Source organism: Ranitomeya variabilis, chromosome 1 (assembly GCF_051348905.1).
Source record: "Ranitomeya variabilis isolate aRanVar5 chromosome 1, aRanVar5.hap1, whole genome shotgun sequence".
NCBI classification, from domain to species: Eukaryota; Metazoa; Chordata; class Amphibia; order Anura; family Dendrobatidae; genus Ranitomeya; species Ranitomeya variabilis.
This window is the reverse complement of record NC_135232.1, coordinates 1,149,280,797-1,149,302,031: the sequence shown is the minus strand read 5'-3', so window position 1 is coordinate 1,149,302,031 and position 21,235 is coordinate 1,149,280,797. Positions and strand designations below refer to the sequence as shown.

The 21,235-nt window shown below is 44.0% G+C and overlaps 1 protein-coding gene across 3 annotated transcripts in view; it reads left to right on the top strand.

The window, feature by feature from the left end:
• The window catches only part of DYSF (dysferlin), a 441,189-nt gene that overhangs the window by 79,703 nt on the left and 340,251 nt on the right, over positions 1-21,235 (top strand). For all 3 annotated transcript variants that reach the window (XM_077280344.1, XM_077280346.1, XM_077280345.1), the window contains exon 5: positions 21,185-21,235. This exon is cut by the window's right edge and continues 88 nt beyond it. In XM_077280344.1, coding sequence (XP_077136459.1) covers positions 21,185-21,235 — 51 coding nt within the window. The remainder of the gene's footprint in view (positions 1-21,184) is intronic.

Genomic DNA, 21,235 nt, shown 5'->3' with positions numbered 1-21,235 from the left:
GCAAGGATTCTATCCATAGCCCTCTGGAAGGTCGCCGGAGCTCCCTGTAGGCCAAACGGCATCCGGACATACTGGAAACATCCATCTGGTGTAGAAAACGCCGTCTTCTCCTTGGCTTCCTGTGCCATGGGGATCTGCCAATACCCCTTCGTCAAATCCAAGGTGGTTATGTACCTGGCAGGTCCAAGCCTTTCGATGAGCTCATCAACGCGGGGCATGGGATAAGCGTCAAACTTGGAGACCTCATTCAACTTCCGATAGTCGTTGCAAAACCTCCACTCTCCATCAGGTTTTGGGACAAGGACAATTGGGCTTGACCAACCACTCTTGGATTCCTCAATGACTCTAAGCTACAACATACGCTCCACTTCCTTGGAGATAACTTCTCGACGAGCCTCAGGAATACGATAGGGCTTCACGTTCACCCGCACATGTGGCTCTGTTAGGACCTCGTGCGCTATGACCTTCGTGTGTCCTGGCAACTCTGAAAACAGGTCCCTGTTTTTCTGGAGTAACTCCCGGCACTGTTGATTCTGGGTCTTTGATAGCGTCTCCGCTATAGTAACCGCTCCAACCTCACCTTCTGGGTTGCTTAACAACGATGGAGTTACTGTCGGCTCTCTATCTTGCCACGGCTTGATGAGGTTGACATGGTATACTTGGAATGGTTTCCGTCTTCCTGGTTGGTGAATTTTATAATTTACTTCACCAAGTTTCATATGGCCCTTGCCATTTGGCCAAGAACTTGCTTTCCACCGTCGGAACTAACACAAGAACTCGGTCTCCCGGATTGAACTGCCTCACTCTTGCAGACCGGTTGTAGATTCTGGCCTGAGCTTCTTGTGCCTGGAGGAGGTGTTCTTTCACAATAGGCATCACCTTTGCAATCCTCTGCTGCATCAGGGCCACATGCTCAATGACGCTTCTGTGGGGCGTGGCTTCGGCTTCCCAGGTTTCCTTGGCTACATCCAGGAGTCCTCGCGGATGTCGGCCATATAGAAGCTCAAACGGTGAGAACCCTGTGGAGGCCTGTGGAACTTCACGAATGGAAAACATCAGATAGGGTAAGAGATAATCCCAGTCTCTACCGTCTTTCTCTATAGCTTTTCTCAGCATGCTCTTCAGTGTCTTGTTAAATCTCTCAACAAGACCATCTGACTGGGGATGGTACACCGAGGTCCTCAACTGGGAGATTTTCAGGGCTTTGCATAACTCCCTCATCACCTTGCTCATGAAAGGTGTCCCCTGGTCAGTCAGGATCTCTTTCGACAGACCTGTCCGGGAAAAGACATGGACCAACTCACGGGCTATACTCTTCGAGGAAGAATTTCTCAAGGGAATTGCCTCAGGATAGCGTGTGGCATAGTCCAGGATGACTAATATATACTGATGGCCCCGGGCTGATTTAACTAAGGGACCAACCAAGTCCATGGCAATTCTCTCGAACGGTACCTCAATAATGGGCAGTGGCACAAGGGGGTTCCGGAAATGAGGAGTGGGAGCAGTTAGCTGACATGTAGGGCAGGACCTGCAATAGTTCACTATTTCTCGGTGACACCCAGGCCAATAGAATCTCTGCACAACCCGTTCCTGCGTTTTTCCACCCCTAGGTGTCCACCCAAGATGTGTGAATGGGCCATGTCCAACACCTTCCGTCTATATGGACCCGGTACTACCAACTGCTCTACCAACTCCTCCCTTATTTTCGTGACCCGGTACAACAACTCCCCACTCATCAGAAAATGGGGAAACCTTGTGTCTGCCCCCGGCTCCTGTACCACCCCGTCAATAACTGACATTATTAAAGGCTTCCCTCAGAGTGGGGTCCCTATGTTGGGCAGTCCCAAAATTTTCACCGGTTACCTCTAACTCCATAGTGTCAGATGCAGGGGACACTTCCTCCTCATCCCCAACCAGCACACAAAAAGGAAACCTGTCTGTCTCTGGGTGTGGTGACACCCTTCCAGGGCTCACTGGTTCCCTACTCTTGCAAGGGAGCTCAGAACCTTTTCCCCACAAATCCCAAAACAAACAGAAATCCCGGCCAATAATTATAGGGTGCAACAAGTCCTGCACGACGCCAACTATGTGGGACTCAGTGCCACATGCCGTTTCAATGTCCACCCTAGCCACAGGGTAGTCCTTTGCATCACCATGGATGCACCGCACTCCGACCTTCTTTCCCGGGAGCAGGTGGAGAGGAAAAGTGGCCCTCACAAGGGACACTAGGCTCCCCGAGTCTAACAGTGCCGTTACTGCTCGATCGTTCACCTTTACGGGACACGCTTGAGGTCCCTCGTTGGGCGGAGAGTTCACACTGCAGGCTGGATACGCATAGTATGAACAACGGCGTCCCATGCTGCAGTCCATCTGCTCAGTGGTCTGGGAACAACGGGCAGCTATATGTCCTGGCCCGTGGCACCTCCAACAAATAATATCACCCGTAGGGACCTTGGGCACCACCTCCTCCCGCCCTTTGTGACTTTCGAAGCACCACCCCTTTTTGGGACTCCGCTCTCTTCTGGGACCCCCAGTACGGCATGGGTTGTCTCCCGGAGGAGCCTTCCAACCCTTGGTATCTCTCGACCAGTCCGATCAGTTCGTCGGCATTCTGGGGATCACCCTGGGCAACCCAAGTCTGTATGGACCTCGGGAGGGAATGCACAAACCAATCCATCATCACTCTTTCTACCATCTGTGCAGGCGTAGAGGACTCTGGCTGCAGCCATTTCTGGACCAGGTGCAACAGGTCAAACATTTGGGAGCGAGGCGGTTTGTCCCGGTGATAAGCCCAGGAGTGAACTCGCTGTGCCCTAACAGTCAGTGTCACCCCCAAACGTGCGAGAACCTCGGCTTTCAATTTGTCATACTCCTTGGCATCCTGCAAGGTCAAATCATAGTATGCCTTCTGAGGTTCCTCCGTCAGGTAAGGTGCCAACACCTCTGCCCACTGCTCTGGCAGAAGTTTTTCCCTCTCAGCGGCCCTCTCAAACACCGTCAGGAAGGCCTCAACATCATCCCCGGGAGTCATTTTCTGTAATGCGCGTCTTACCGTCTTCCGGACGTGGGTGTCATCAGCCAAACCTGGGGTTGGGGCACTCATCTTGCCCTGGATGGTGGTTGCCAGAAGCTGCATCTGCTGCCGTTGCTCCTGCTGGCTCTGCCGTTGCTCCTGCTGGCTCTGTTGTATCTGCTGCATCAACAGCCTGTTGGTCTCTTGCTGCTGTGACTGCAACAGCCTGTTGGTCTCTTGCTGAACCTGCTGCCGTTGCTCCTGCTGTGACTGCAACTGGACCAAGTGTTTCAGCAGTTCCTCCATTTTCCCCGGCTGGCTTACAACAGACTTGACCCAGGACATTCAATAACAGACTTTTCGTCTCCGCTGGGAACGCTGCCCGCATTCTCCACCAATTGTAGAGATTTCACTCACTCAGGTGCGATGGCTGACACTTCAGGAGGCACGTTCCTTTTAAACAGTTCATAGGTTTATTACATCATAAACCATGTGGCAAAATAACAGCAAACAAATAGCCTTTAGTTCAGGAAAAGGAAAAACAAAGTGTCCAGTCCACCAGGCTCAGGCCTGGAACTTTAACACACTCTGGAAGCTAGCAGCTCCACACATATCCACTGTGTTAAGTATTAGGCTTTCTTTTATAGGTCTAACCACACCCAGAACCCATCACATGATCAGGCATGTGGTTGTGACATCACCACAGGTCCTGACAGACATATAGGTAGCTATGGCTACATCACAGCGGCAAGCCATCTATGCGACACATATCTCCCGTCGATTAGACACCCTTTAGCCACGCTACAGTATATTCTTGTACATAAGAGCAGTATTATAGTAGTTATATTCTTGTACATATGGGCAGTATTATAGCAGTTATATTCTTGTACTTAGGAGCAGTATTATAGTAGTTATATTCTTGTACATAGGGAGCAGTATTATAATAGTTATATTCTTGTACATAGGGGCAGTATTTTAGTAGTTATGTTCATGTACATAGGAGCAGTATTATAGTAGTTATATTCTTGTACATATGAGCAGTACTATAGTAGTTATATTCTTGTACATAGGAGGCAGTATTATAGTAGTTATATTCTTGTACATAGGGAGCAGTATTATAATAGTTATATTCTTGTACATAGGGGCAGTATTTTAGTAGTTATGTTCATGTACATAGGTGCAGTATTATAGTAGTTATATTCTTGTACATAGGGGGCAGTATTATAGTAGTTATATTCTTGTACATAGGAGCAGTATTATAGTAGTTATATTCTTGTACATAGGAGCAGTATTATAGTAGTTATATTCTTGTACATAGGAGCAGTATTATAGTAGTTATATTCTTGTACATAGGAGCAGTATTATAGTAGTTATATTCTTGTACATAGGGGCAGTATTATAGTAGTTATATTCTTGTACATAGGGGCAGTATTATAGTAGTTATATTCTTGTACATAGGGGCAGTATTATAGTAGTTATATTCTTGTACATAGGGGGCAGTATTATAGTAGTTATATTCTTGTACATAGGGGCAGTATTATAGCAGTTATATTCTTGTACATAGGGGGCAGTATTATAGCAGTTATATTCTTGTACATAGGGGCAGTATTATAGTAGTTATATTCTTGTACATAGGGGGCAGTATTATAGTAGTTATATTCTTGTACATAGGAGCAGTATTATAGTAGTTATATTCTTGTACATAGGAGCAGTATTATAGTAGTTATATTCTTGTACATAGGGAGTAGTATTATAGTAGTTATATTCTTGTACATAGGGGGCAGTATTATAGTAGTTATATTCTTGTACATAGAGGCAGTATTATAGTAGTTATATTCTTGTACATGGGGGCAGTATTATAGTAGTTATATTCTTGTATATAGGAGCAGTATTATAGTAGTTATATTCTTGTACATAGGGGCAGTATTATAGTAGTTATATTCTTGTACATAGGGGGCAGTATTATAGTAGTTATATTCTTGTACATAGGAGCAGTATTATAGTAGTTATATTCTTGTACATAGGAGCAGTATTATAGTAGTTATATTCTTGTACATAGGGAGTAGTATTATAGTAGTTATATTCTTGTACATAGGGGGCAGTATTATAGCAGTTATATTCTTGTACATAGGAGCAGTATTATAGTAGTTATATTCTTGTACATAGGAGCAGTATTATAGTAGTTATATTCTTGTACATAGGGGCAGTATTATAGTAGTTATATTCTTGTACATAGGGGCAGTATTATAGTAGTTATATTCTTGTACATAGGGGGCAGTATTATAGTAGTTATATTCCTGTACACGGAGCAGTATTATAGTAGTTATATTCTTGTACATAGGAGCAGTATTATAGTAGTTATATTCTTGTACATAGGGACAGTATTATAGTAGTTACATTCTTGTATATAGGGGCAGTATTATAGTAGTTATATTCCTGTACACGGAGCAGTATTATAGTAGTTATATTCTTGTACATAGGGGCAGTATTATAGTAGTTATATTCTTGTACATAGGGGCAGTATTATAGTAGTTATATTCTTGTACATAGGGGCAGTATTATAGTAGTTATATTCTTGTACATAGGGGGCAGTATTATAGTAGTTATATTCCTGTACACGGAGCAGTATTATAGTAGTTATATTCTTGTACTTAGGGGCAGTATTATAGTAGTTATATTCTTGTACATAGGGACAGTATTATAGTAGTTACATTCTTGTATATAGGGGCAGTATTATAGTAGTTACATTCTTGTACATAGGGGGCAGTATTATAGTAGTTATATTCCTGTACACGGAGCAGTATTATAGTAGTTATATTCTTGTACATAGGGGCAGTATTATAGTAGTTATATTCTTGTACATAGGGGCAGTATTATAGTAGTTATATTCTTGTACATAGGGGCAGTATTATAGTAGTTATATTCTTGTACATAGGGGGCAGTATTATAGTAGTTATATTCCTGTACACGGAGCAGTATTATAGTAGTTATATTCTTGTACTTAGGGGCAGTATTATAGTAGTTATATTCTTGTACATAGGGACAGTATTATAGTAGTTACATTCTTGTATATAGGGGCAGCATTATAGTAGTTATATTCTTGTACATAGGATCAGTATTATAGTAGTTATATTCTTGTACATAGGGGCAGTATTATAGTAGTTATATTCTTGTACATAGGGGGCAGTATTATAGTAGTTATATTCTTGTACATAGGGGGCAGTATTATAGTAGTTATATTCTTGTACATAGGGACAGTATTATAGTAGTTACATTCTTGTATATAGGGGCAGCATTATAGTAGTTATATTCTTGTACATAGGATCAGTATTATAGTAGTTATATTCTTGTACATAGGGGCAGTATTATAGTAGTTATATTCTTGTACATAGGGGCAGTATTATAGTAGTTATATTCTTGTACATAGGAGCAGTATTATAGTAGTTATATTCTTGTACATAGGAGCAGTATTATAGTAGTTATATTCCTGTACATAGGAGCAGTATTATAGTAGTTATATTCTTGTACATAGGGACAGTATTATAGTAGTTACATTCTTGTATATAGGGGCAGCATTATAGTAGTTATATTCTTGTACATAGGATCAGTATTATAGTAGTTATATTCTTGTACATAGAGGCATTATTATAGTAGTTATATTCTTGTACATAGAGGCAGTATTATAGTAGTTATATTCTTGTACATAGGGGCAGTATTATAGTAGTTATGTTCTTGTACATAGAGGCAGTATTATAGTAGTTATATTCTTGTACATAGGGGCAGTATTATAGTAGTTATATTCTTGTACATAGGAGCAGTATTATAGTAGTTATATTCTTGTACATAGGGGCAGTATTATAGTAGTTATATTCTTGTACATAGGGGCAGTATTATAGTAGTTATATTCTTGTACATAGGGGCAGTATTATAGTAGTTATATTCTTGTACATAGGGGCAGTATTATAGTAGTTATATTCTTGTACATAGGGGCAGTATTATAGTAGTTATATTCTTGTACATAGGGGCAGTATTATAGTAGTTATATTCTTGTACATAGGGGCAGTATTATAGCAGTTATATTCTTGTACATAGGGGCAGTATTATAGTAGTTATTGTCATGAATCCCCAATGGCTAGGGATAGCACAGGACAAGCAAAGTATAACAAATATCGGACGAGCTCTAGGGTGATGGAACCTGGGCTGACCGCTGCCCTACGCCTGACAAACGCAACTAGAGATAGCCAGGGAGCGTTCCTACGCTGGTTCTAGACGCCACGCACCAGCCTAAGAGCTAACTAGTACTGCAGAGAAAACAAGACCTCACTTGCCCCCAGAGGAATTAACCCCAAAGGTATAGTTGCCCCCCACATGTATTGACGGTGAAATGAGAGGAAGGCACACACATAGAGATGATGTATATAGCTTTAGCAAATAGAGGCCCGCTGAAAACTAGAAAGCAGAATGATACAAAAGGGGACTGAGCGGTCAGCAAAAAACCCTAATAAAAAAAAAACCATCCTGAGATTACAAGAACCCATGTGCCAACTCATGGCACATGGGGAGAACCTCAGTCCACCAGAGCAACCAGCTAGCATAGAGACATTCTAAGCAAGCTGGACCAAAAACCAAACAACTGAAAATCAGCACTTAGCTTATCCTGAAAGATCTGGGAGCAAGTAGGCAGGAACCAAACAGAGCACATCTGAACACATTGGTAGCCGGCAAGGGAAATGACAGAAAGGCCAGGTAAAATAGGAAACACCCAGCCTCTGATGGACAGGTGGAAACCAAAGGCCGCAACCCACCAAAGTCACCCAGTACCAGCAGTAACCACCAGAGGGAGCCCACCAACAGAATCCACAACAGTACCCCCCCCTTGAGGAGGGGTCACCGAACCCTCACGAGAACCCCCAGGGCGATCAGGGTGAGCTCTATGGAAGGCGCGGACCAAATCAGTCGCGTGAACATCGGAGGCGACCACCCAGGAATTATCCTCCTGACCATAACCCTTCCACTTAACCAAATACTGGAGTCTGCGTCTGGAAACACGAGAATCCAAGATCTTTTCAACAACATACTCCAATTCTCCCTCCACCAGCACCGGAGCAGGAGGCTCGACCGAAGGAACAACGGGCACCTCATACCTCCGCAACAACGACCGATGGAACACATTATGAATAGCAAACGATGCTGGGAGATCCAAACGAAAAGATACAGGGTTAAGAATCTCCGAGATCCTATAAGGACCGATGAACCGAGGCTTGAACTTAGGAGAAGAGACCTTCATAGGGACAAAACGAGAAGACAACCACACCAAGTCCCCAACAAGAAGTCGGGGACCCACGCGGCGACGGCGATTAGCAAACTGCTGAGTCTTCTCCTGAGATAACTTCAAATTGTCCACCACCTGATTCCAAATCTGATGTAGCCTGTCCACCACCACGTCCACTCCAGGACAATCCGAAGATTCTCCCTGACCAGAGGAAAAACGAGGATGAAACCCCGAATTACAAAAAAAAGGAGAGACCAACGTGGCAGAACTAGCCCGATTATTAAGAGCAAATTCGGCCAGTGGCAAAAAAGCAACCCAGTCATCCTGATCAGCAGAAACAAAACACCTCAAATAAGTTTCCAAGGTCTGATTAGTTCGCTCCGTCTGGCCATTCGTCTGAGGATGGAATGCAGACGAGAAAGACAAATCAATGCCCATCTTGGCACAAAACGTCCGCCAAAATCTAGACACAAACTGGGATCCCCTGTCAGAAACGATATTCTCCGGAATCCCATGCAAACGAACCACGTTCTGAAAAAACAAAGGAACCAACTCAGAGGAGGAGGGTAACTTAGGCAAGGGCACCAAATGAACCATCTTAGAAAAGCGGTCACACACAACCCAGATAACGGACATTTTCTGTGAAACCGGGAGATCAGAAATAAAATCCATGGAAATGTGCGTCCAAGGCCTCTTCGGGATGGGCAAAGATAACAACAACCCACTAGCCCGTGAACAGCAAGGCTTAGCTCGAGCACACACTTCACAAGACTGCACAAAGGTACGCACATCCCTAGACAAGGAAGGCCACCAAAAAGACCTGGCCACCAAATCTCTTGTACCAAATATTCCAGGATGACCAGCCAACACAGAAGAATGGACCTCGGAGATGACTCTACTGGTCCAATCATCCGGAACAAACAGTCTTTCTGGTGGACATCGATCCGGTTTATCCACCTGAAACTCCTGCAATGCGCGTCGCAAGTCTGGGGATACGGCGGACAATATTACCCCATCCCTAAGGATACCAGCAGGCCCAGTGTCTCCAGGAGAATCAGGCACAAAACTCCTGGAAAGAGCATCTGCCTTCACATTCTTTGAACCTGGCAGGTATGAAACCACGAAATTGAAACGAGAAAAAAATAATGACCAACGAGCCTGTCTAGGATTCAAACGCCTGGCAGACTCAAGGTAAATGAGATTCTTGTGATCAGTCAAGACCACCACGCGATGTTTAGCACCCTCAAGCCAATGACGCCACTCCTCAAATGCCCACTTCATGGCCAAAAGCTCCCGATTACCCACATCATAATTGCGCTCGGCGGGCGAGAATTTTCTAGAGAAGAAAGCACATGGCTTCGTCACCGAGCCATTAGAACTTCTCTGTAACAAAACCGCCCCCGCTCCAATCTCGGAAGCATCAACCTCCACCTGAAAAGGAAGTGAAACATCTGGTTGACACAACACAGGAGCAGAAGAAAACCGGCGCTTAAGTTCCCGAAAGGCCTCCACGGCCGCAGGAGACCAGTCAGCAACATCAGCACCCTTTTTAGTCAAATCAGTCAAAGGTTTAACAATACTGGAAAAATTAGCAATGAACCGACGATAAAAATTAGCAAACCCCAAGAACTTCTGAAGGCTCTTAACAGATGTAGGTTGTGTCCAGTCACAAATAGCCTGAACCTTAACGGGATCCATCTCAATAGTAGAAGGAGAAAAAATGTACCCCAAAAAAGAAATCTTCTGGACTCCGAAGATACACTTTGAGCCCTTCACAAACAGAGAATTGGCCCGCAAAACCTGAAACACCTTCCTGACCTGTAGAACATGAGACTCCCAGTCATCAGAAAACACCAAAATATCATCCAAATACACAATCATAAACTTATCCAGATATTCACGGAAAATATTGTGCATAAAGGACTGAAAGACTGACGGGGCATTGGAGAGTCCAAAAGGCATTACCAAATACTCAAAATGGCCCTCAGGCGTATTAAATGCGGTTTTCCACTCATCACCCTGTTTTATCCGCACCAGATTATACGCACCACGAAGATCTATTTTAGTGAACCACCTAGCCCCCTTAATGCGAGCAAACAAGTCAGTCAATAATGGCAATGGATACTGATACTTGACTGTAATCTTATTCAGAAGGCGATAATCTATACAAGGCCTCAGGGAACCATCTTTTTTTGCCACGAAAAAAAAACCTGCTCCCAGAGGGGACGAAGATGGACGAATATGTCCCTTTTCCAAGGACTCCTTAATATAATTCCGCATAGCAGTATGCTCTGGCAGTGACAGATTAAATAAACGACCCTTAGAGAACTTACTGCCAGGAATCAATTCTATAGCACAGTCACACTCTCTATGAGGAGGGAGCGAATTGAGCTTAGGCTCCTCAAAAACATCCCTATAGTCAGACAAAAACGCAGGGACCTCAGAAGGAGTAGATGAAGCGATAGAAATCGGAGGTGCATCATCATGAACCCCCTGACATCCCCAGCTTAGCACAGACATTGTTTTCCAGTCCAGGACAGGATTATGAGTTTGTAACCATGGCAGCCCCAGCACTGGTACATCATGTAAATTATACAGTACAAGGAAGCGAATCACCTCCTGATGAACGGGAGTCATGCGCATGGTCACTTGTGTCCAATACTGCGGTTTATTCATAGCCAATGGTGTAGAATCAATTCCCTTCAGAGGAATAGGAACTTCCAGAGGCTCTAGACTAAAACCGCAGCGTTTAGCAAATGACCAATCCATAAGACTCAGGGCAGCGCCCGAATCCACATAGGCATCGACGGAAATGGAAGACAGTGAAAAAATCAGAGTCACAGACAAAATGAACTTAGACTGCAGAGTATCAATGGCAAAAGATTTATCAACCCTTTTTGTGCGTTTAGAGCATGCTGATATAACATGAGCTGAATCACCACAATAAAAACACAAACCATTTTTCCGCCTATAATTTTGCCGTTCACTTCTGGACTGAATTCTATCACATTGCATAGTCTCAGGTGCCTGTTCAGAAGACACCGCCAAGTGGTGCACGGGTTTGCGCTCCCGTAAACGCCGATCAATCTGAATGGCCATAGCCATCGACTCATTCAGACCTGTAGGCGTAGGGAACCCCACCATAACATCCTTAATGGCCTCAGAAAGACCATTTCTGAAGTTTGCAGCCAGGGCGCACTCATTCCACTGAGTAAGCACCGACCATTTCCGAAATTTCTGACAATATATTTCCGCTTCATCATGCCCCTGAGAGAGGGCTAATAAAGCCTTTTCAGCCTGAATCTCTAGGTTAGGTTCCTCATAGAGCAATCCCAATGCCAGAAAAAACGCATCCACACTGAGCAACGCAGGATCCCCTGGTGCCAATGCAAATGCCCAATTCTGAGGGTCGCCCCGTAGGAACGATATAACAATCTTGACCTGTTGAGCAGGGTCTCCAGAGGAGCGAGATTTCAAAGAGAGAAACAATCTACAATTGTTCCTGAAATTCAGGAAGGTAGATCTATCTCCAGAAAAAAACTCTGGAATAGGAATTCTAGGTTCAGACATGGGAGTGTGAACAACGAAATCCTGTATGTTTTGAACCTTTGCAGCGAGATTACTCAGGCTGGAAGCCAAACTCTGGACATCCATGATAAACAGCTAAGATCAGAGCCATTCAAGGGTTAAGAGGAGGTAAGAAGCAGCTAGACAGCAATTAAGGGCTAGGCAGCAAAACTCTGAAGGAAAAAAAAAAAAAAATTTTCCTTGAACACTTCTTTTCCTCCTGCTTCAGCCCAAACAATTAACACTTTGTGGGCCGGCTATACTGTCATGAATCCCCAATGGCTAGGGATAGCACAGGACAAGCAAAGTATAACAAATATCGGACGAGCTCTAGGGTGATGGAACCTGGGCTGACCGCTGCCCTACGCCTGACAAACGCAACTAGAGATAGCCAGGGAGCGTGCCTACGTTGGTTCTAGACGCCACGCACCAGCCTAAGAGCTAACTAGTACTGCAGAGAAAACAAGACCTCACTTGCCTCCAGCGGAATGAACCCCAAAAGGTATAGTTGCCCCCCACATGTATTGACGGTGAAATGAGAGGAAGGCACACACATAGAGATGATGTATATAGCTTTAGCAAATAGAGGCCCGCTGAAAACTAGAAAGCAGAATGATACAAAAGGGGACTGAGCGGTCAGCAAAAAACCCTAATCAAAAAAAAAACCATCCTGAGATTACAAGAACCCATGTGCCAACTCATGGCACATGGGGAGAACCTCAGTCCACTAGAGCTACCAGCTAGCATAGAGACATAATAAGCAAGCTGGACAAAAAACCAAACAACTGAAAATCAGCACTTAGCTTATCCTGAAAGATCTGGGAGCAGGTAGTCAGGAACCAAACAGAGCACATCTGAATACATTGATAGCCGGCAAGGGAATGACAGAAAGGCCAGGTAAAATAGGAAACACCCAGCCTGTGATGGACAGGTGGAAACCAAAGGCCGCAACCCACCAAAGTCACCCAGTACCAGCAGTAACCACCAGAGGGAGCCCACAAACAGAATCCACAACAAGTTATAGTCTTGTACATAGGGGCAGTATTATAGTAGTTATATTCTTGTACATAGGGGCAGTATTATAGTAGTTATATTCTTGTACATAGGGGCAGTATTATAGTAGTTATATTCTTGTACATAGGGGCAGTATTATAGTAGTTATATTCTTGTACATAGGAGCAGTATTATAGTAGTTATATTCTTGTACATAGGGGCAGTATTATAGTAGTTATATTATTGTACATAGGAGCAGTATTATAATAGTTATATTCTTGTACATAGGAGCAGTATTATAGTAGTTATATTCTTGTACATAGGGGCAGTATTATAGTAGTTATATTCTTGTACATAGGAGCAGTATTATAGTAGTTATATTCTTGTACATAGGGGCAGTATTATAGTAGTTATATTATTGTACATAGGAGCAGTATTATAATAGTTATATTCTTGTACATAGGGGCAGTATTATAGTAGTTATATTCTTGTACATAGGGGCAGTATTATAGTAGTTATATTCTTGTACATAGGAGCAGTATTATAGTAGTTATATTCTTGTACATTGGGAGCAGTATTATAGTAGTTATATTCTTGTACATAGGAGCAGTATTATAGTAGTTATATTCTTGTACATAGGGGCAGTATTATAGTAGTTATATTATTGTACATAGGAGCAGTATTATAATAGTTATATTCTTGTACATAGGAGCAGTATTATAGTAGTTATATTCTTGTACATAGGGGCAGTATTATAGTAGTTATATTCTTGTACATAGGAGCAGTATTATAGTAGTTATATTCTTGTACATAGGGGCAGTATTATAGTAGTTATATTATTGTACATAGGAGCAGTATTATAATAGTTATATTCTTGTACATAGGGGCAGTATTATAGTAGTTATATTCTTGTACATAGGGGCAGTATTATAGTAGTTATATTCTTGTACATAGGAGCAGTATTATAGTAGTTATATTCTTGTACATTGGGAGCAGTATTATAGTAGTTATATTCTTGTACATAGGAGCAGTATTATAGTAGTTATATTCTTGTACATAGGGGCAGTATTATAGTAGTTATATTCTTGTACATAGGGGCAGTATTATAGTAGTTATATTCTTGTACATAGGGGCAGTATTATAGTAGTGATATTTGTTGTGAATTTGGATTCTGGGCTCCCCCGGTGGCCGCTTGTGGAATTGGACTTGTCATCCTCTTTCCTGTTTCACCTGGTTCCATCAGTAGTGGGTGTCGCTATTTAAGCTCATTTCTCTGGTGGTTTCTTGCCGGTCAACAATGTTATCTGATGCCTCTCAGTGCTTGTTCCTGCTTCTAGACAACTTCTAGATAAGTTGGACTTTTGTCCATGTTTTGTTTTGCCTATTTGTTCCAGTTCACAGCTGAAGTTTTGTTACTGTGTCTGGAAAGCTCTCGTTGATCAGGGATTGCTACTCTGGCGTTATGAGTTAATGCCAGAGTTTAAGGTAATCTCTGGATGGTGTTTTGTTAGTGTTTTTCTGCTGACCATGAAAGTATACTATCTGTCTTCTGCTATCTAGTAAGCGGACCTCAAATTTGCTAAGACTATTTTCCTGCTGCGTTTGTTGTTTCATCTGAACTCACCGTCATTATATGTGGGGGGCTACTGTCTTCTTTGGAATATTTCTCTAGAGGTGAGCCAGGTCTTATATTTCCCTCTGCTAGCTATTTAGGTCTTAGGCCAGAGCTGGGCATCTAGCGATAAATAGGAAATGCTACCTGGCTATTTCTAGTTGCGCGGCAGGCTTAGTTCATGGTCAGTATAGTTCCATCTTCCGAGAGCTTGTCCCTCTATAGGCTTGCTATGATCTCTGCCTGCAGAGATCATGACAGTTTGACCGGCCCATAAAGTGTTAAAGACCCAGGTTGAGAAAGGAGAGTTATAAGAAGTCTGCTGGAATTTTTTTTTTTTTTTTTTTTTTTCCTCCAGTCTGCCTTGCTGCAGTCTTTTTTCTCTCTCTCCTCCTAATCTCTGCATGCTCTGTGTGCACCTGACTATAATGGATCTCCAGAGTGTAACTGCGGGTTTGAATAATCTCATCACGAAAGTACAAAATTTACAAGATTTTGTGGTACATGCTCCGGTATCTGAGCCGAGAATTCCTTTGCCGGAGTTCTTCACAGGGAATAGAGCTAGCTTCCAGAATTTCCGAAATAATTGTAAGCTTTATTTGTCCCTGAAGTCTCGTTCAGCTGGAGACCCTGCTCAGCAGGTTAGGATTGTGATTTCCTTGCTCAGGGGTGACCCTCAAGATTGGGCCTTCTCATTGCCAGCAGGGGATCCTGCGTTACGCGATGTGGATGCGTTTTTTCTGGCCTTGGGCTTGCTTTATGAGGAACCTCATTTGGAACTTCAGGCAGAAAAAACTTTGATGGCACTATCTCAGGGGCAAGACGAAGCTGAAGTTTTCTGCCAAAAATTCCGTAAATGGTCTGTGCTTACTCAGTGGAATGAGTGCGCCTTGGCGGCAACTTTCAGAGAAGGTCTCTCTGATGCCGTTAAGGATGTTATGGTGGGGTTCCCTTTGCCTGCAGGTCTGAATGAGTCCATGACAATGGCTATTCAGATTGATAGGCGTCTGCGGGAGCGCAAACCGGTGCACCATCTGGCGGTGTCTATGGAAAAGACGCCAGAAAGTATGCAGTGTGATAGAATTCTGTCCAGGAGCGAGCGACAGAATTTTAGACGGAAGAATGGATTGTGTTTCTATTGTGGGGATTCTACTCATGTTATATCAGCATGCTCTAGGCGTACAAAGAAGCTTGATAAGTCTGTTTCCATTGGCACCATTCAGTCTAAGTTTATTTTGTCTGTAACCCTGATTTGTTCTTTGTCATCCATTGCCACGGACGCCTATGTTGACTCTGGCGCCGCTCTGAGTCTTATGGATTGGTCCTTTGCCAATCGTTGTGGTTTTGATTTAGAGCCTTTGGAGACTCTTATTCCTCTGAAGGGGATTGACTCCACCCCATTGGCTAATAATAAACCACAATACTGGACACAAGTAACCATGCGTATCGATCCGGATCACCAGGAGATTATTCGTTTCCTGGTGCTGTATAATTTACATGACGATTTGGTACTGGGATTGCCATGGTTGCAGTCTCACAACCCAGTCTTGGACTGGAGAGCAATGTCTGTGTTGAGCTGGGGATGTAAGGGTATTCATGGGGACGTACCTTTGGTTTCTATTTCGTCGTCCATTCCCTCTGAAGTCCCTGAGTTCCTCTCTGATTATCAAGACGTCTTTGACGAACCCAAGCTTGGGTCGTTACCTCCGCACCGTGAGTGCGATTGTGCCATAGATTTGATACCGGGTTGTAAATATCCAAAGGGTCGTTTGTTTAATTTGTCTGTGCCGGAACATGCTGCTATGCGGGAATATATAAAGGAGTCTTTGGAAAAGGGACATATTCGTCCATCTTCTTCTCCCTTGGGAGCTGGGTTTTTCTTTGTCTCAAAAAAAGACGGCTCTTTGAGACCATGTATTGATTATCGGCTTCTGAATAAGATCACTGTTAAGTATCAATACCCATTGCCATTGCTTACTGATTTGTTTGCTCGTATAGAGGGTGCTAAGTGGTTCTCTAAAATTGATCTTCGTGGGGCGTATAATTTGGTGCGGATCAGGCAGGGGGATGAGTGGAAGACCGCATTTAATACGCCCGAGGGCCACTTTGAGTATTTGGTCATGCCTTTTGGTCTTTCTAATGCCCCTTCAGTTTTCCAGTCTTTTATGCATGATATTTTCCGCGATTTTCTGGATAAATTTATGATAATATATCTGGATGATATTCTGATTTTTTCTGATGACTGGGACTCTCATGTCCAGCAGGTCAGGAGAGTTTTTCAGGTTCTGCGGTCTAATTCTTTATGTGTGAAGGGGTCTAAGTGCGTTTTTGGGGTCCAGAAAATTTCCTTTTTGGGGTATATTTTTTCTCCCTCTTCCATTGAGATGGATCCCGTCAAGGTGCAAGCTATTTGTGACTGGACTCAGCCCTCCTCTCTTAAGAGTCTTCAGAGATTTTTGGGCTTTGCCAACTTTTACCGCCGATTTATTGCTGGTTTTTCGGATGTCGTTAAACCACTGACTGATTTGACCAGACAAGGCGCTGATGTTGCTAATTGGTCCCCTCATGCTGTGGAGGCCTTTCAGGAGCTTAAGCGCCGTTTTGCCTCTGCCCCTGTGTTGCGTCAGCCTGATGTGAATCTGCCTTTTCAGGTTGAGGTTGACGCTTCGGAGATCGGAGCTGGGGCAGTGTTGTCGCAGAAAGGTTCCGACTGCTCCGTCATTAGGCCTTGTGCCTTCTTTTCTCGCAAATTTTCGCCCGCAGAGCGGAATTATGATGTTGGGAATCGGGAGCTTTTGGCCATGAAGTGGGCTTTTGAGGAGTGGCGCCATTGGCTCGAGGGGGCTAGGCATCAGGTGGTGGTATTGACTGACCACAAAAATTTGATTTATCTTGAGACTGCCAGACGCCTGAATCCTAGACAGGCGCGCTGGTCTTTATTTTTTTCTCGCTTTAATTTTGTGGTGTCATACCTACCGGGTTCTAAGAATGTTAAGGCAGATGCCCTTTCTAGGAGTTTTGACCCGGACTCTCCTGGTAATTCTGAACCCACAGGTATCCTTAGGGAGGGAGTAATTTTGTCGGCCGTTTCTCCTGATCTGCGGCGGTCCTTGCAAGAGTTTCAGGCGGATAGACCGGATCGTTGTCCGCCTGATAGACTGTTTGTTCCGGATGATTGGACCAGCAGAGTCATCTCTGAGGTACATTCTTCTGCATTGGCAGGTCATCCCGGAATTTTTGGTACCAGGGATTTGGTGGCAAGATCCTTCTGGTGGCCTTCCCTGTCACGAGATGTGCGAGTCTTTGTGCAGTCATGTGACGTTTGTGCTCGGGCCAAGTCTTGTAGTTCTCGGGCTAGCGGACTGCTGTTGCCCTTGCCTATTCCTAAGAGGCCTTGGACACACATCTCGATGGATTTTATTTCAGATCTGCCTGTTTCCCAGAAGATGTCTGTCATCTGGGTGGTCTGTGACCGTTTCTCTAAAATGGTCCATTTGGTTCCTCTGCCCAAGTTGCCTTCTTCTTCTGAGTTGGTTCCTCTGTTTTTTCAGAATGTTGTCCGATTGCACGGTATTCCTGAGAATATTGTTTCTGACAGAGGTACCCAATTTGTGTCTAGATTTTGGCGGGCATTCTGTGCTAGGATGGGCATAGATTTGTCTTTTTCATCTGCTTTTCACCCTCAGACTAATGGCCAGACCGAGCGGACTAATCAGACCCTTGAGACATATCTGAGGTGTTTTGTCTCTGCTGACCAGGATGATTGGGTTGCTTTTTTGCCATTGGCAGAGTTCGCCCTCAATAATCGGGCCAGTTCTTCCACCTTGGTGTCCCCGTTTTTCTGTAATTCGGGGTTTCACCCTCGATTTTCCTCCGGTCAGGTGGAATCCTCGGATTGTCCTGGAGTGGATGCGGTGGTGGAGAGATTGCATCACATCTGGGGGCAGGTTATGGACAATTTGAAGTTGTCCCAGGAGAAGACTCAGCGTTTTGCCAACCGTCATCGTCGTGTTGGTTCTCGGCTTTGTGTTGGAGATTTGGTGTGGTTGTCTTCTCGTTTTGTCCCTATGAGGGTCTCTTCTCCTAAGTTTAAACCTCGGTTCATCGGCCCTTATAGAATATTGGAGATTCTTAATCCTGTTTCTTTCCGTTTGGACCTCCCTGCGTCCTTTTCCATTCATAACGTTTTTCATCGGTCGTTATTGCGCAGGTATGAGGTACCTGTTGTACCTTCAGTTGAGCCTCCTGCTCCGGTGTTGGTTGAGGGTGAGTTGGAGTACGTTGTGGAGAAAATTTTGGACTCTCGTGTTTCCAGACGGAAACTCCAGTATCTGGTCAAATGGAAGGGTTACGGCCAGGAGGATAATTCTTGGGTCAATGCATCTGATGTTCATGCTTCTGATCTTGTTCGTGCCTTCCATAGGGCTCATCCTGGTCGCCCTGGTGGATCTGGTGAGGGTTCGGTGCCCCCTCCTTGAGGGGGGGGTACTGTTGTGAATTTGGATTCTGGGCTCCCCCGGTGGCCGCTTGTGGAATTGGACTTGTCATCCTCTTTCCTGTTTCACCTGGTTCCATCAGTAGTGGGTGTCGCTATTTAAGCTCATTTCTCTGGTGGTTTCTTGCCGGTCAACAATGTTATCTGATGCCTCTCAGTGCTTGTTCCTGCTTCTAGACAACTTCTAGATAAGTTGGACTTTTGTCCATGTTTTGTTTTGCCTATTTGTTCCAGTTCACAGCTGAAGTTTTGTTACTGTGTCTGGAAAGCTCTCGTTGATCAGGGATTGCTACTCTGGCGTTATGAGTTAATGCCAGAGTTTAAGGTAATCTCTGGATGGTGTTTTGTTAGTGTTTTTCTGCTGACCATGAAAGTATACTATCTGTCTTCTGCTATCTAGTAAGCGGACCTCAAATTTGCTAAGACTATTTTCCTGCTGCGTTTGTTGTTTCATCTGAACTCACCGTCATTATATGTGGGGGGCTACTGTCTTCTTTGGAATATTTCTCTAGAGGTGAGCCAGGTCTTATATTTCCCTCTGCTAGCTATTTAGGTCTTAGGCCAGAGCTGGGCATCTAGCGATAAATAGGAAATGCTACCTGGCTATTTCTAGTTGCGCGGCAGGCTTAGTTCATGGTCAGTATAGTTCCATCTTCCGAGAGCTTGTCCCTCTATAGGCTTGCTATGATCTCTGCCTGCAGAGATCATGACAGATATTCTTGTACATAGGAGCAGTATTATAGTAGTTATATTCTTGTACATAGTAGCAGTATTATAGTAGTTATATTCTTGTACATAGGAGGCAGTATTATAGTAGTTATATTCTTGTACATAGGGAGCAGTATTGTAGTAGTTATATTCTTGTACATAGGAGCAGTATTATAGTAGTTATATTCTTGTACATAGGGGGCAGTATTATAGTAGTTATATTCCTGTACATAGGAGCAGTATTATAGTAGTTATATTCTTGTACATAGGGGGCAGTATTATAGTAGTTATATTCGTGTACATAGTAGCAGTATTATAGTAGTTATATTCTTGTACATAGGGGGCAGTATTATAGTAGTTATATTCTTGTATATAGGAGCAGTATTATAGTAGTTATATTCTTGTACATAGGGGGCAGTATTATAGTAGTTATATTCTTGTACATAGAGGTAGTATTATAGTAGTTATATTCTTGTACATAGGAGCAGTATTATAGTAGTTATATTCTTGTACATAGGGGGCAGTATTATAGTAGTTATATTCTTGTACATAGAGGTAGTATTATAGTAGTTATATTCTTGTACATAGAGGTAGTATTATAGTAGTTATATTCTTGTACATAGGGGCAGTATTACAGTATTTACAAAATATCAAAGGCAGCACACCAGTATTAGGGTATGTGTCCACGTTCAGGATGGTTGGCGGTTTGGACGGAGCGGAAAACTCTCTCCGCCCTAAGCCCCGCCCCCTTCTGTAGACGCGATGATGCGGATGTGTTCATTGCACACATCCGGAATCATCGCACCCCACACATAGGGCCCTGTGTTTTACCTTGTGGCGGCGCAGTGTTGCCGCAAGGTAAACGGACATGCTGCGTTCTAAAAAGACTCGGCGCATGTCTGGAAACGCAGGGCCGCTGGGTTCGTGTTCGCAGGCATAGTGGAGACGGATTTCATAAGATCCCCTGCACTATGCTGTAACATCTGGACGCTGTGGATTGAACGCTGCGGCTCTACGCTGCTATTCCGGATGTAATACGGCCGTGGACATAGTTATAATCTTTGCAAACAATCCTGTGCTTCTAGGAGTGGGCCATGCGGTGTGGAGTTGTGGCTCCAGCGCTGTCTCCCATTACCGCTCACTTTCTGGGCTGTTATAATTGATGGATCCCTTCTCCCTTTATTGGTTGTTCTTCTTATTTTGTGCCTTTTTGGTGGATCCTCCGCCCTGACTGCGGACTCTCGGCTCCGGGTCTGTAGGATGACGGAGTGCCCGGATTCTGAGCGGAGGCTGCGCTGTATATAGGGGTCACTCTCTCTGGGGGGCTCCGCAGTCAGCCTCTATTTCATTATTACTTAGGCTGCGGCCTTATGTGACGAGATGACGTACAGCTGTAGCAAACCCTCAGCTGTGAGCAGTTTTCCCTGCGGAGGACATGCAGGTTTCTCATGGACTTTCCCTATGATCGCTGGCCTTGTGATGATCCGTCCTCGGACATAACTCGCCACATTCTCTTGTTTTCAGGCCACGCTGACTTTGCAGATCTGCTACTTTCCACCCCCGGGGGCCGCCCCT